Below are 16,372 nucleotides of genomic sequence, written 5' to 3' on the forward strand. Positions count from 1 at the left end.
AAACTTTGGTACATCACAGTATGATGAAGGTTGAGGTCAAGTTTCATCGAAATGGTGTGTGTAGTTGGACCCCAAAGTGTGTAATGTGTAGAAATAGTGTTTGTAGTTACAGAGGAAAATGCAAATCCCTATTTTGGGGGGTCAAACCTGGATCCACTTTGACCCCCGGTCACCCTGATGTTTTTCATGCCATGAACAAACTTGAGTTGCAATACACCAAATATCATTTGTGCCAAGTTTGGTCACAATCCCATCAGCGGTTTCGGAGAAGACGTTTCAATTATTTACGGACAGACGGGCGGATGATGCGCCATCGCATAAGCTCCCCAAAACTACGTTCCAGGTGAACTAAAAATCATCAAAGTGGTATTTAGGTAGTGGATGTGGTAAACTACACGTGCATATATACAGCGCCTTCAGAAAGTATTCACACCCCTTGACTTTTTCATATTTTGTAGTGTCACAACCTGAATATAAAATTGATTAAACTGAGATTTTTTTGTCACTGATATACACATAAAACCCCATAACGTCAAAGGGGAATATATATTTTTTAGAAATTTCTGCAAAATAATTAACAAAACATAGGTGCAATACCCCTGGCACTCACCTGGTCGAATAAACAGTATACTGCACTGACTAAAGGTATTTTAAACCAATTTCAATGCTTGCTAGAAGACAGGACAGCATGTAGAATCATACTAACATAATCATAAGACTAAACAAACAAATAAAAAACCACTTATTTTGGGGGGCAACCTCCCCACCCCTTCCCACCCCGTGTACCTCCTCAGACCCCAATTTTTCCAATGCCTTGAAGAAAGATTGGTACATCATGGATGACGATGGTTGTGGTGAAGTTTCATCAAAATTGTGTGTGAAGGTTCTGAGAAAAGAGCAAATACCTATTTTGGGGGGGGGGGGGGGGGGGGGAGGGGGTCAAAACCTGCACCCAGTTTGACCCCCCGTCGATCCCCAAAGGGGCAGATTTTTTAATGCTGTAAACAAACTTTAGTCACAACACAACAAATATAATTTGTGCCAAATTTGGTCGTAATCCCATTAGCGGTTTCGGAGAAGAAGTTTAAAATGTTGATGGACTGACGGACGGACGACGCGCCATCGCATAAGCTCCACTGAACTTCGTTCCAGGTGAGCTAATTAAAAGCTGAAATGTCTTGCGTCAATAAGTATTCAACCCCTTTGCTATGACACTCCAAATAGAGCTCAGGTACATCCAATTTCCTTTGATCATCTTTTCGATTTCTCTACAACTTGATTGGAGTTCACGTGTGGCCAATGCTATTGATTGGTCATGATTTAGAAAGTAGCACACCTTTCTATATAAGGTCCCACAGTTGACGGTGCATGTCAGAGCAGAAACTCTACCATGAAGTCCAAGGAACTGTCCATATAATTCTGGTATTGAATTGTGAGGAGGCATAGATCTGGGGAAGGGTATAAAACAATTTCTGGAATGTTGAAAGTTCCTAAGAGCACAGTGAGCTCCATCATTAGAAAATAGAAAGCATATTGAACTACCCAGACTCTTCCTTGAGCTGGCTGTCCGACCATACTGAGCAACCGGGGAGAAAGGACCTTGGTAAAGGAGTTGACCAAGAACCGAATGACCATTCTGACAGAACTCCAGAGTTCCTTGGCTGAGATGGGAGAACCTGCCGGAACGACAACAGTTATAACAAAATGAGGTGGATGAGTTGGTTAGGTGACAAGAAGAGGCCGATTCCATTTAGATTTAGGTCCAGATCCAGATCCGGCCTCTCAGTGAGATACAAAACTGAAACTGTTCAGCCTGGCGGAGGTATGTGATCTACCGAGTGCTGTTCCAGAGTGCGTGAGTTCCAGACTCCTCTTTACCTTAAGACCCCTTGACACCCTGAAGACCCCTAAACGCCCGAAGACCATTGAGACGCTTAAGACCCCTCAACACCCCTGAGACCTCACAATTCCCCTATTATCCTTCAGACCCCAGGATCACAAGACCCTTAAGACTCAAAGACCTCCCACAACCCCAAGTCCCTTACGACCCCTAACAACCCCAATAAACCTAAGACTCCTAATGCCCCCAAAACCCTTAAGACCCTCAGAGGGTGGGTATTCCGTCGATTCTTTTTAAAATTGACAAAATTCAAACATAAAAGCCTGTCCCATGACTTTTGATTTTGATTGCAAAATCATTTGATGTGCCAAATTCCCAGACATTATTACACATACGTACAAGCAGAACACCCACCCTCTTGGGTGGGTAAAGTTTCTGCATTTACTTGCTGAAAAAAGTATCGTCTGTGTTTTGCAAGAAGACTATAGATTTGTGTGTGGTGTTATAGATGGTCTAAAGGGTGTGAAGGTCTAAAGGCATATAAACTGACTAAAATGCTCTATGTGGTCTAAAAGGTATGAAGCTCGAAATGGTCAAGGGTCCAAGCAGTCTAAGGGGTGTAAATATGTCTAACAAGGCTTAAGGGTCTGCAGGGTCTAAGGGGTGTTAATATCTAAGCCTCTAAGGGGTCTAAAGGGAGTCATTGGACTAAAGTCCCCCCCCCCCTTCCCACGCCTCCTCCCCCCAAGCCCTCTCCCTCTCACAAATCTCCCGATGTCCATGCTCTCAAATGTTGTGTGTGTGTGCTTCCCCTTCTCTCCACATGTTGTCTACCGCTTCCTTTATTATATGTTTTGTGTGTCTGTTTGTTTTTTGTGTAATAAATGTTAACACTTTCACGAGCCTCGATCCTGTAAACAAAATAAATAATAAAAAAAGGTGTGTAAAGGTCTAAAGGGTCTGTGGGGTTTAAATGTGTCAAAAGTATCTTAAATGTATAAGGGGTCGAAAGGGGACAGAGTCTAAAAGGTCTAATGGGGTCTATTAGTTTGAAAGGGTCTGAGGGAGTCTATAGGCCATGGTGTTCTAAAGGGTCTGATGGAGTCTATGGGGTGTTCGGGTTCTTCAAGGTCTCACGGGGTTTAAATGGTCTAGCGGGGTCGATAGGATCTTAGGGTTCTAAGGATTATATATAGTCTTCCGGTTCTAAAAGGTCTTCTGGGTCTTTTGTAGTCAGGACCCTTAGGGATATTTTGGTTCAAATTCTTCCAAAAGCATCAAATTTGGCGCAGATGTTGCCCATGCCATACTCTTTCGATTTTTGACGGGCGTCAAGAGCGGGGACCATACCGGTCCATCCCGCCATGTCACCTGACCTATGACGTCATAATTAGGATATGCATCCAATCACATGGCGTACTATAAGTGGTCAAAGTTCAAAATGAATCGATCGAAAAATGAAGGCAGGGATCCATTTTTAAGGTTTTCATAAAATCCAATATGGCCGCCAGGTCACATGACCTATGACGTCATATTTATGACATGTATACAATCATGTATACATGAACCCGGATCATGATCGCACAAAAATTAAACACAAGGATATGGCATACAGTTCATAAAACATCAAAATCCGTACCTTTGTAATTAGACTGATGAACTGCATATGCCTGAAAATTAGGAAATAGACATGTAAATATTTCCTCTAATTGTCAAAAATAAGGTCAGAGTTCGATTACCCAACCCAGAAACATAAAATGGTGAACCTCGCGTAAATCTTGACAAAAAACTCAAAAACCGACATGTTTGACTCAAAAATGACCTTTAAGATGACCTTGAGGGTTGACCTTGACCTCGAATCATCAAAATAACATCATAATTGGATTCCTCGACCTCGAAAACCCCTGAAAAGTGGTATCATACATGATTCCAACCCTTTTGGTTATTTAACTGATTTTCCTCTAATCCGGGTGGTGGCCATTTAGTATTTCGCCAATATGGGGCCCCCGGGGGGGGGGGGGGCGTCAAAAATCGAAAGAGTATGGCATGGGCAACATCTGGGCCAAATTTGGTGCTTTTGGAAGAATTTGAACCGAACGGCCCCAAAATATCCCTAAGGGCCCTGACTATTGGGTCTTCCGAGTTATTTGGGTCTTTTGGGTTCTCAAAGTCCTCGGGGTATTTTGGGTCTTCAGAGTCCTCAGGTTATTTTGGGTCTTCGGAGTCCGAAGGGTATTTTGGGTCCTTGGGGTCTTTTGGGTATTTAAGGGTCTTTGCAGTGTTTTGGGTCTTAGAGGTGTTGGGGGGAATCTTAAAGGGTTTTCAAAGGTCTAAGCGGTCTCAGTAGTCGAATCTTAGGGTTCTTTCCCGAACAATCTTGGGAAAGGGTCGAAAGGTACAGTAGAAGTAAATAATAGACGTACGTAATTAATAGAAGGATGCAACTGAGTTCAAACAGTACGTAATTGATAGACATATAATCCCACAGCTTCATGGACAGACGGACGCCAAGACGGAGCTCCTTTTATATTATAGATGTCCAATCAATTGAATTTGCCACAGGTGGAGTCAAATCAAGTTGTGGAGACATCTCATGGATGATTAAAGGAAATTGGATGTACCTGAGCTCTATTTGGAGTGTTATAGCAAAGGGGTTGAATACCTATTGACTCAACACATTTCAGCTTTTCGTTTTTAATTATTTTGTAACAAATTCTAAAAAAGAAATTCCACTTTGACGTTATGGGTAGATCGGTGTAGATCAGTGTGGTGTAGATCAGCGACAAAAAGTCGATTTAATCAATTTTAAATTCAGGCTGTGACACAACAAAATGTGAAAATGTCAAGGGGTGTGAATACTTTCTGAAGGCCCTGTATGGATGTGCTAAATATGAAAGGAATGGGTCCAGTCATTGTCGATTGGAATATTCGGATTCACATGACTCATAATATCCCACCTCCTCCCCTAAATGAGGTCACACCTGTTTGGGACTAATAACGGCCCTCATACTAAACCCTAAGGTACCAAACTATTTACAACCTACCAGCGTGGCGTCCTCCCATTCACTGTTTGCTTCATTAAATGTCCACACATGTGGGAATTGGGGTTAATGACCTTTGTGACGTGGCAAGCGATTAATCAACACAAATAACCACTCCATTCACATCTTTATTCACCCGTCGACCTTTTAATATAAAAATACAATACTTGTTCGAGGAGGTACAGAGAGCTCGTTCGTTCAATCAGAGGAATCGGGTTCTATATATATATATATTTTATGCAGAATCGAGGCTCGTGAAAGAGCTAACATTTATCACACAAAAAAAAATCAAACACACACACAAAGTATATAACAAGGGGAGTGGTAGACAAGACGGGGAGAGAAGGGGAAGCACACAAGTACAACATTTGAGAGCAGGAACATCGGGAGATCTGTGGGAGGGAGAGGGCTTGGGGGGAGGAGGCGTGGGAAGGGGGGGGGGGATATTTTCTACCCATTGGACTACAAGTACCATCGACTCTGCAAAGCTGTTATATAATTACTTGGAGTGGGGAAACAAGAGGGGATGGAGGGGGTGACATCTTCCAATTTGATCACTTTACATGCACGATTGTGAAAACGATAAAAGAAGAAGAAGAAGATGACTGTGAATGGTCAAATAATTCTTGATTCGTCACATTTTTCTTTCCCGAATAGCGGATGAGCGGGTGATTGGGGTGGGGATTCGTACCTGTTACCCTCCCCCCTAAATGCTGCACTCTTATTCTTGTATTGGGATTCAAATATGTTTTGGTAACTTCGGTGGTTGATATCGATCCGATGATTGAGTTATATTGAAATAAACAAGATGATCAAATCTGTAAATGTTTACAAACAATTATCTGAATAACTCACAATGTTTTCTTGTGTTTTCAGGTGTTGAACCCTCACGGGCTGTGGAAGAGAAATCCGTGTTTGCAGGTGTGGGTGACGCGGTGACGCTGCCATGTTTGTTGAACAGATCATTGTGGAGAGAAGGGGCTCGGATGGAATGGTGGAAATACAGCAGCATCATGCACCAAGACTTCCGGGATGAAGGATTCACTCGGGGTGGATATAATAATATGAACATTACCGGTTATGGAGTCAAAGAAGGAGATTTTTCTCTCCTTATCTCACCTGTAAGTTATTATGATTATGGAACATTCACCTGTAACCACGTTAATCGTTCCCCTCACAAACGAACCAAACTCGCTGAGGTAAAACTCGTTACTGCTGAAGGTGAATATTTATCATTATGTTTATTCATAAATACAATCATTGAATAAACACAGGTGATTAATATAAATTAACGAAATAATTAATTAAAATATAATGTTTGTTATTCACAGTGACGAGCCGGAGGGACCCGGTAGAGGAAGGTCGTGAAACCACCTTGAGGTGCTCGATCCGTGGTGGTGATGGTGACGTGGAGTGGATGAGGGGGCACCTGTCGGTAGGAAAAGGAAAGGAAATGAAAGTTTCACAAATGGGGATCACTGATGGGGGTAAATGGACCTGCGTCGTCTCCACAATGAATAAAACTCGTCTCACCATCAATCACTTTATCAACGTCTATAAACGTGAGATAATTATTTAATTATTGTCTTATTATATAATTTATCTTTAATTTCACTTTTATTCACATTTGTTATTCAACATTAAACATTCAATTTCTCGTGTTATTAAACATCCCATTCCCTCTCTTACAGGAGGATCACGTGATGGTGTAAAGACATTTATTTTTATAACTCCAGTTAACAGTAACATCACCTTACCAGGTGTGAATGATCACAGCACTCGATGGTATAAAGTGAATGAATCAAAATCTCTGATGAAGGATCGAGATGAACAAACAAATGGGAAATTCACAATCACCGAGGATTTCTCACTTAGAATCTCCGATGTTCGTCCCGAGGACACCGGACATTACGAGTGTCGATCTGATCCGGATATTTATTATATATCGATCATCATCATCGTCACAGGTAAGCTGCTCCACCTGTTGTTATTGTAACAGAAACATGATGAGTTTCAAATAGGTTTTTATTGTTAAAATAAACAACAACATCTTTACTTTCACCTCCAGCCACAGTGACTCCAGGGAAAAGAGTTTCCAATGGAACTGCAGTGACTTTCAACTGTGAACTTTCGCATCCTGTACCTGGTGTGACGTTCGGGTGGCGCCATGTAACGTCTGATCGTGACGTCACGAACCAGTCCAGTTTCACTTTCACATTTACTCCTGAAGATGCAGGAAAATGGATGTGTGTTCTGTATGGAGAATCAGGAAGAGTTATCACAACAATCTCACAAACAATTACAGAAGGTACGTTTATGGATTTATTGTAAATGGTATAAACACGAGTGTGAACGAACGATTTGTTTATTACCTGCACTCGCGAAGCGAAAAGCAGGGTTCGGCATTCGGGTGCGTGCATTCCGTCCGTACGTGTCTGTATGTTTACGTGGTTTGTAGTCGACCCAACTAGAAACTGTTGTTTTAAAATTGATTTATTCATTCAGTTGGTCCGACTGACACGAAATTTTATCACGTCATCGGTGCCTTCGTTATGACGTCATGATTTGACAAATATAACGCTTCATCCGATCAGTATGAATTTTTTTTCTCAGCAACCGTTGGTCTGATGAACACGAAATTTTCACCATAGAAACGCCTCCTCCTGTAGAACAAGGTAATGATAATCATGACGTCATAGGTCACGTGGTACAGGCACCATCTTCGAAAAACTGAAAAACGTTGCACATCTATATCTCCACAACCGCTCTATGGGAAAAAATTGAAACGTGGCTCATTGTAAAGAACTCCGCATGGGGAATAGGTGTTGTCAACGATGACGTCATTGGTGTGGTAATTATGACGTCATAATTCGCTTAGTCTGATCAGTTTGAAATTTATTGAGCATGATCTGTGCAACAATTATATTAGAGAATATAAATTTATGATGTAATAATCGCTCACGTGGTCTGGCAGCCATATTGGATCAAAGAAAAAAAAACGTTCACAAACAAAAGAGTTGGCTCGCACCAAGATGACTGCACAGGGCAAGTATTCTATGAATACCATCTGGTTTTATTATTAATCGAGACTGGCAGGAAACCTTATGTTTCATTTTCACCACTGGATACTTTAGTGCAGAGTCTTCCTCTTCTGTGAAGAAATTCAAACCATGTAACATCCACGATGTACATTATAAGGTTTGTTATGTATCTATATAAATAAAAACGAAAAATACGGTGAAGCCAAAGTGACCAATGTGTGTACATCTATTAAGTACGTACTATTTGAACTGAGTAATGTACTGTACTTCTATCAATTTTCAATCACATCGTATTTGACTTGAGTACATCCATTCATTATATATTGTTAGGCCATAACTATTCCTCCATTTTCAATTTGGCCGTTGGACATTTCAGTTTATTAAAGATAAAATACCGGGTTTATTAAAGATTTCGACCTTTCAGACCCTGTGGACTCTTTAGAGTTTAAACCTTTAAGGATCTTCAAACCTTCCAACCTTTCATTTGCAATCAATGAACCTTTCATTTCGTAAATTATTTCATTTATTTGTAAATTAGATTCCGTACTCTATCCCAGGGATTGACAAGATCGCCGAGACGGACACACACACGTCTCTTCGCTGTTTAGCCTGGGTTTGGATCTCGACCCAACTACAAACTGTTATCCCAGTGTGTCACAGGTAGGGTGATGTCATCAGTGTGTGTCGTCCCTTGAACCACCTTTAGAGGCCATTTTTCCCCACAGAGCAGGGGCTGGCCTTTTTTAAAGCAATGTTTTATGGCCGGATGCCCTTCCTGCCACCAACCCTGTTGGTCGCCTCTTGCTACACACAGGGAATTACCAGTGAACTAGTACTCAATTTGCCGACATCGTAAAAATGACAGGCTGAGTCGACCCCCCTGGTGTTAATTCAGCAATCGACCGGGATTCGAACCCAGGATCCTAGGATCCCAAGCCGGCACCCAAACCGCTAAGCCAACACCAGGCTTCGTGTGTGTCGTCCCTCGGATGGACGTTAAGCCGGGTAGATCCCACCATGTCCTTCATGAAGAGTAGGCAAGTTATCACCGACATTCTGGTCAAATGACAAATTATTGTCCTAACTGCTGGGAAGGTAATGGCAAACCGCCCATTATCACCCTTGCAAGCAGCTAATGACCTGCCTTCAGGTAAAGCACCCAACCAATCAGTCTTCTCAAGTTTTTATACACCGCTCCTTTCCTATTCCTCATCCAGGCGCTGCATGACGTCATCGCCAGGCACCGAAGTACTCAGTTTTCACTGTTTGTATGTTTGTCCGGACGATATCTCGGCCATCCTTTGAGATAGGAAGTTCAAATTTGGCCACAATAATGAGCAAGTACTTTGGCAAAACCGTATTTTTTATTTTATTGATGAATCAATGAATTGATTAATTATTTAATTATTGGCGATTTATTAAGTTCATATTAATCTTTTCTTTCTCATCTTTGCAATATCTCAGGTACCTTTTGAGTTAGGAAGCTGATATTTGGACATGGCAATGACCAAGTGATTTGGCTGCAAAGGATATTTTTGATTTATTGATTAATCAATTACCCATTTAATTATTTGATGAATTACTTAATTAGGTTTTTTAAAGTTACAGATTTGGATGGAAGGTCGTGGTTTAGCTATTATATTAGCCAATTGATTAATAATTTAATTATTTTATGATTATTATTTATTTATTTTTATTATTAATCACTTATTTATTTTATTTCTCATCTGGGCAATATCTCAGGTAACATTTAGCTTGGAAGCTGATATTTGGACACAAGTGTTTATTCTTTGTATGCTCAGTCAAGGCTCGTGTAACAGCTAACACAAAGAACATACAATAAAGAGAGCAGGAGACAAGAGGGTTGAGAGAGGGAAACACAACACCAGTAGAAACAGGGACATTGGGGTCCACGGTATAACCAAATGGACACTGCAAGAACTTTCAGGAAAGAAATTGGAATTTGAAGGAGGTGGATTTAGGGTGGATTGACGAGGGTAGAAAATATCAAGACTTTCGATGGGGAAAGATAAGAGATGGTGGTGGATAGCTGTTTTGAAGACATGGAGGGATTGACGAGATTGTGGGAGTTTGCTCCAGAGGCGGGGAAAAAGAGGATTGAAAGAGTGAACGTGAGCAGAGAGTCTCGATTTTGGCAGTTTCACCAGAAGATGGCTGCTAGCAGATCATGTGTCCTGCAGGAATATTTGGAGGACAGAGAACAGATAGAGCTGGGGGAGCTAGGCCGGAGAGGAGTCGGGAGAAGACAGAAAGACCACCAACCTGCCTGCGGTGAGAGAATGAAAGGTCCTCAGAATCAGGTTCATCACGGGAGATTCCAATGATTTCAAAAGCCTTGCTTTCTACAGCGTGAAACCGAGCTCGGTGTGAGGCAGGAGCACCAGCCCAGAGGGGAGAGCAGCACTCTATCAAGCTGCGGATGAAAGCTTTGCAGGTGGTGAGGAGCTCAGTGGTGCCGAGGAAATTTATCATTCATTATCTTCATTAATAAAAAGTAGAACAGGTGCAGAAATGGTACAATGGTACTGATAACTATACATCACGTTCCACAAATCGAGGTCTTTTCAAAGAGTCATCTTCATAAAATGACTAATTAAGGCAAAACACTAATGACTAATTCAGCTTAATTGTTTTCAGAAAATAACTAATTGAGGAATGACAATCAGTTATTTTGGCATAAATAGGACAAGTCAGGAGACAATGATGGTTCACAAGCGAGCGGTATTCAATGACAAAGGTCAAAACCGACATTGAAAATGTATAAATAGGAATGTATTATCTGTTATGAGACTAGTTAGCTACACAATACCGAAAATTCGGTTCGATTCCGACAACTTTGAAAATTTGAACTTTGTGACCTTGAAATGTCAAAACGAAGGTTACTGACCTTCAAATGAGATAGAAAATAATGTATAATCAGTTATGAGGTTAGTTTGCTACACAATACCGAAAATTTGGTTCGATTCCGACAACTTTGAAACTTTGACCTTTGTGACCTTCAACGGTCAAAGGTCGAGGATTCTGAAATTTGTTGGAAAACTTGTATTTCATTATGTATGTGATAATATAAGATCATGTACGACATGTCACCCTATCAGGAAGCAAACAATGTAATAAAACCATCAAAAATTGACTTTTCTAAATTTTGTGACCTTGTGACCTTGACCTTGGGGCGAAAATGAAAAATCGAGCTCCGTGGGGTTATACACATGACATTGGCCTAACCAAATATCGAAACCCCTGTCAGATTCCACCAAACCCTTCGGAGAAGATGTAGCTTGAACTCGATTACCCCCTAAAAAGACATCTTTTTCGGGCGTGGCTCCGCCCACAATGGGCTTAATACGCCCACTCGAGGCAGGACACAACTAGATCATGATATCAACCTCCCACCCAAGTTTCATCAAGATCGGATGATATCATCGGGTAGTTATGCTGCGGACAGACAGACACACACACAGACAGACGCACACACATGACGAATATAGTGGTCACTTGATAACTCGTGAACCAAAAAAAACAATCTGTTTCTAGCGTTAGATTGGTGAGCAAATTAATTGAGCCAATTGACCCAAAATCCCAAAATATGTTGGTGCAGGTCGTCTGTTGTCGGTGGCATACACTGTTCTCCTTGTGACAAAGCCAATCAAAATACTCTGTGCCGTGTATCACTGACGTCAGGTGCCAAGTCTTGACCATAAATAGCACAAACGAACCGCTCCAGTACAGCCTCCAATACAGGTTGTTATGTTAAAATCAGCCCCCAATTGTGTCAAGCCTTGCACTAAGTCTCACTTTAATACACTAGCGAGGTACCCATGCTACGCACGGGTGGGAGGCCAGAAGCAAACAGACATTGCCGAAACGGCGAATGCTAAAGCATGAAACCAATAAATTCCACATTCCTGGAGCACCCTCAGTCGCATGTCAGACATGGACAGCAAGTTCGCGAAGGACTTCCATGAAAAACGTACCCGCTGGCAAACAAACGGGTACGTTTGTTCCATACCCAGTCAATGGCGAATCTGCATATGGCGATCCGCAAATTTCACGTTTAGAAAGTAGAAACCGTCACGGCATTCCGTCATTCACTTGAACTCAATATCTCTTTTTAGCTGTGATTAGCAGCTCTATGAGAGGACCGCGTTGTTGTTCTTGTTGTTGGGGTGCCTTTTTGAATAGCGCATGCGCATACACTCGGACGTGCGTTGGTATGAGGTAGGAACATATTGCAACGGATATCCTCATGATTCTACACGTCACAGCTGGTGACCACACTGTGGTAATTTTCCTCGTTTCATTCCAAACAGCATAACTTCAATCACAAATTAAATAACATGAATATTAAAAAATAAGCTTTTAACAACATTCGTGACATAAACAAATATTTAAATCCTGATGTGAAGTTCCGTACGGGTGGGTGAATACAATATTACGAATTCAAAATCGTAATTGTATTCACTCTATTCCAATCATCAATTGAGGCTTTAACAAAACAATTAACATGATTAACGTTTAACGATTTAACATTACGATCGAATGACGGTGGTATTTGTATACAGTATTATCAAACCAGTGCATTGCCGTCATCTGTCCACGTCCGCATTCGCGGCAGGTTTATAATTCTCATCAAAATCTAAACAGTATTTGTAGAATTTCAACAAAAGCCACATCACTGTTCATATCGGTAAATATTATTCCATCGTGTTTGGAAAAACTGGAAAATTGGAAAACTTGGAAAAACAATATAGCCTATTTTACTCCCAGGGGTCCCAGGAATACCCACTCATAAATATCGTTGCGATCGGTTCAGCCGTTTTTGCGGTACATTCGAACGGACGGACGGACATTTGGTGAATTATAGTAAGATGGTGGTAAATGTTCTCCTTTTACCATCGCCATAAAACGAGTTTGTGGAGTCACACTTGATTAGAGTATGAAACTCATTGAGACTTTGAGACAATGGCTCCCCAAGGCCATCTTTGATGCGCCCGATATCAATCACATGGGCACATTTTTGACGCCAGTTGAAAAAAAACGAATTTGCTGGTATTTGTGGACTGAGAGCAGCAGCGATCATTGTGACATCATTATCTGGACTGTGAATGTCAATATCACGATGACTGGAACTGGCGAGCTTTGCATGGAGGAGGAGACGGGTGTCAGTCTCCTCGTGATCGCACTGCAACTCATCCACGAACTGGATATATAGCTCACCTGATGACACTTTCAACACGTGACATTGGTCAGATTGTGTCACATAAATGCTGTATTCTCGCCCAGATCAGGCAGTTTGCTTGACCTACAAATGGCGAAGATGAAATCAATCAGTGCTTCGTTAATCTCACCCCTCGGGAGAAATTTATTTCACCGACTTGAACTTTGTGGTCGGGTCTGTAATCTTCAGACTATGGAGTGTGATGTGCAGTATATGGAGTGTGATGTGCAGTATATGAAGTGTGATGTACAGTATATGGAGTGTGATGTGCAGACTGCAGGGTGATGTGCAGTATATGGAGTGTGATGTGCAGTATATGGAGTGTGATGTGCAGTATATGAAGTGTGATGTACAGTATATGGAGTGTGATGTGCAGTAAATGCAGTGTGATGTGCAGTATATGGAATGTGATGTGCAGAGTGCAGCGCATGTGTTGTGCAGTATATGAAGTGTGATGTACAGTATATGGAGTGTGATGTGCAGACTGCCGGGTGATGTGCAGTATATGGAGTGTGATGTGCAGTATATGCAGTGTGATGTGCAGTATATGGAGTGTGATGTGAAGTATATGGAATGTGATGTGCAGTATATGGAGTGTAATGTGAAGTATATGGAATGTGATGTGCAGAGTGCAGTGCATGTAATGTGCACTATAATGAGTGTGATGTGCAGAGTGCATGATAATTGTGATACTGCAATCAGGCAATGTCACCACTTACCCATCTAAATCTGGCATCTTAAACCTGACCAGTCTAAATCATTTATCGAAGCAGTCACGATACTTATTCCATCTTACCTTAGAGAACGGACATATTCTGTGCTTTTACCAAGGCCAGATGCAAAACACAGAATAAGAAAGGCTTCCCATTATATTTTTCCTCACACCTGACTCACCTCACACCGACATGGGGGCTGCCATTGCAAGACAAGTCGTGCAGGTGTTTACAAAAATACGGGTTCTGATTGGCTAAGAGTGCTATTACTATGCCACCTGGCCAAATTACTCCGCCGCTCAAGCCCCATGACGCGCTTCCACCTAGAGAAATGAGTGCTTGTAACTCGTACCCAATGCGAATCATTGGGTTTCGTTCACTCAGAGAACTTTAAACACACAACAGGAAATACCATTTTATCCATATTCTCAGTTCGACAAGTCGCACCTCTTCCACGGATCAAAATGATAGCAGCGGACTGCCCACAGCCCACACGCGCTCTCTCGTCTCGTGTGACTTTTAATTTTTCCTGTGACTTTTAATTGAGATGGAACCTTCCAGTGGGTTCACTTCTAACGCAGGCCAAAGATAGACTTCAGGTTGGTGATGACCCGACTGCAAAACTTTGACATTAGCAGTTCTACCTCCGGATAGTTGGAGAAATAGTCCAGACCAGTAGATACGGTTTACCAGCAAAGAGGAAGATGGCACAGCCAACTTTGACATTTTTTCTTCGCCTTCCACGTGGCTGTTGGAGTTCTGCTCATTGAGCACTGCGGTGTTTCAGGCACACTTCACAATGGCTCTCATCGTCTTCAATCTAGCCATTCATTGCTGGCCATTACATGGCCTTCGGTGCCCTTCATTTGCACTTCTCATTGCATAGGCAGAGGTCGTGGATTCTACTGAGCATGCCACTGTGCATGTTGAAGGGAACGGCTATCCGTTGACCTTTTATCGGTATTCCATCTACCTCCTCAGTTCATCCTGAAATGCAGAGTATGGCTTTTATTTTAATAAAATAAAAATTTCCTCCAGGCCCTCTCCCTTCCACACATCTCCCTGCTCTCGGATGTTGTGTTTGTGTGCTTCCCCTTCTCTCCCCATCTTGTCTTCCGCTCCCTCTTTTTGGGTATTTTGTTTGTCTGGTTGATTTGTTTGTGAAGTAAATGTTAGCTCTTTCACGAGCCTCGATTCAGTATACAAAAAAAAAAAAAAAAAAAAAAAAAATGCCCCCCGTACCACCGCGGAGCGAAAGGGGGACTATGGTTTTCCCCTCCGTCCGTGTGTCCGTCCGTCCGTGTGGGCGTGCGTGCGGGCATGCGTGCGTGCGTAAGTGAAGGACCGCATTCGAATTTGGTGTGTGGGTGCGACCCACGTCAAAATCCAAGATGGCCACCGCCATGTATGTCTGATGCCATGTATGTCTGAACCTTGTGAGCTGAATATCTTGAAAAATAAGCGAAGTACCAACTTCTAATCTGGTGTGTGGATGTATCTAGGCACAAGGAAGAAGGCTATTGAAAATTGGGTCGCCACGTCAAAATCCAAGATGGCCACCACCATATATATGTCTGAACCTTGTGAGCGAAATATCTTGAAAAATAAGCGAAGTACCAACTTCTAATCTGGTGTGTGGGTGTATCTAGGCACAAGGAAGGACGCTATTGAAAATTGGGTCGCCACGTCAAAATCCAACATGGCCGCCGCCATGTATGTCTGAACCTTGTGAGATGAATATCTTGAAAAATAAGCGAAGTACCAACTTCTAATTTGGTGTTTGAGCGTATCTCGGCATAAGGAAGAAAACTATTGAAAATTGGGTCGCCACGTCAAAATCCAAGATGGCCACCACCATATACATGTCTGAACCTTTTGAGCGAAATATCTTGAAAAATAAGCGAAGTACCAACTTCTAACCTGGTGTGTGCGTGTATCTAGGCATAAGTAAGCACGCTATTGAAAATTGGGTCGCCACGTCAAAATCCAAGATGGCCGCCTTGCGTCTTCCACTTTGTCAACTCGCATTACTTCACCGACGGGGAACCTCGGCGTAACGCTTGTTATTATTATTTTTTAATACAAGATCGAGGCTCGTATAAGCGCTGACATTAATCACAAAAAAAAAACGGACACATAAAACATTTAATAAGGGGAGCGGTAGACAAGATTGGGAGAGAGGGGGAAGCACACAAACATAACATTTGATAGCAGGGACATCGGGAGATCTGTGGGAGGGAGAGGGCTTTGGGGGAGGAGGTGTGGGAAGGTAGAGGCATAAAACACATGGATACTGCAAGGACTTCCAGGAAAGGGGGGTCGGGATACTTTGGGCATTGTCTACAAATTTCCGTGATGCTGTTGCTCACCTGTTGTTTATATCGTTACCTTCGCAAAAGCGGAAGGTTATGTTTTGATCGCTGTGTATTTATTTGTATGTCTGTGTGTGTGTGTGTGTGTGTGTATGTTATTCGCATAACCCAAAAAGTATTCAACCG

General features: G+C 42.1%; 1 protein-coding gene across 1 annotated transcript in view; it reads left to right on the forward strand.

Moving 5' to 3' along the window:
• LOC137424716 (T-cell surface glycoprotein CD4-like) overlaps window positions 1-16,372 on the forward strand; it is a 47,023-nt gene that overhangs the window by 13,333 nt on the left and 17,318 nt on the right. Inside the window, exons 2-5 of the mRNA XM_078772585.1 lie at window positions 5,758-6,102; window positions 6,213-6,443; window positions 6,573-6,848; window positions 6,950-7,189. Of these exons, the coding sequence (XP_078628711.1) occupies window positions 5,758-6,102; window positions 6,213-6,443; window positions 6,573-6,848; window positions 6,950-7,189 (1,092 nt within the window). The remainder of the gene's footprint in view (window positions 1-5,757; window positions 6,103-6,212; window positions 6,444-6,572; window positions 6,849-6,949; window positions 7,190-16,372) is intronic.

This window comes from Myxine glutinosa, chromosome 1, assembly GCF_964187855.1.
Source record: "Myxine glutinosa chromosome 1, kmMyxGlut1.1, whole genome shotgun sequence".
Classification (NCBI taxonomy): Eukaryota; Metazoa; Chordata; class Myxini; order Myxiniformes; family Myxinidae; genus Myxine; species Myxine glutinosa.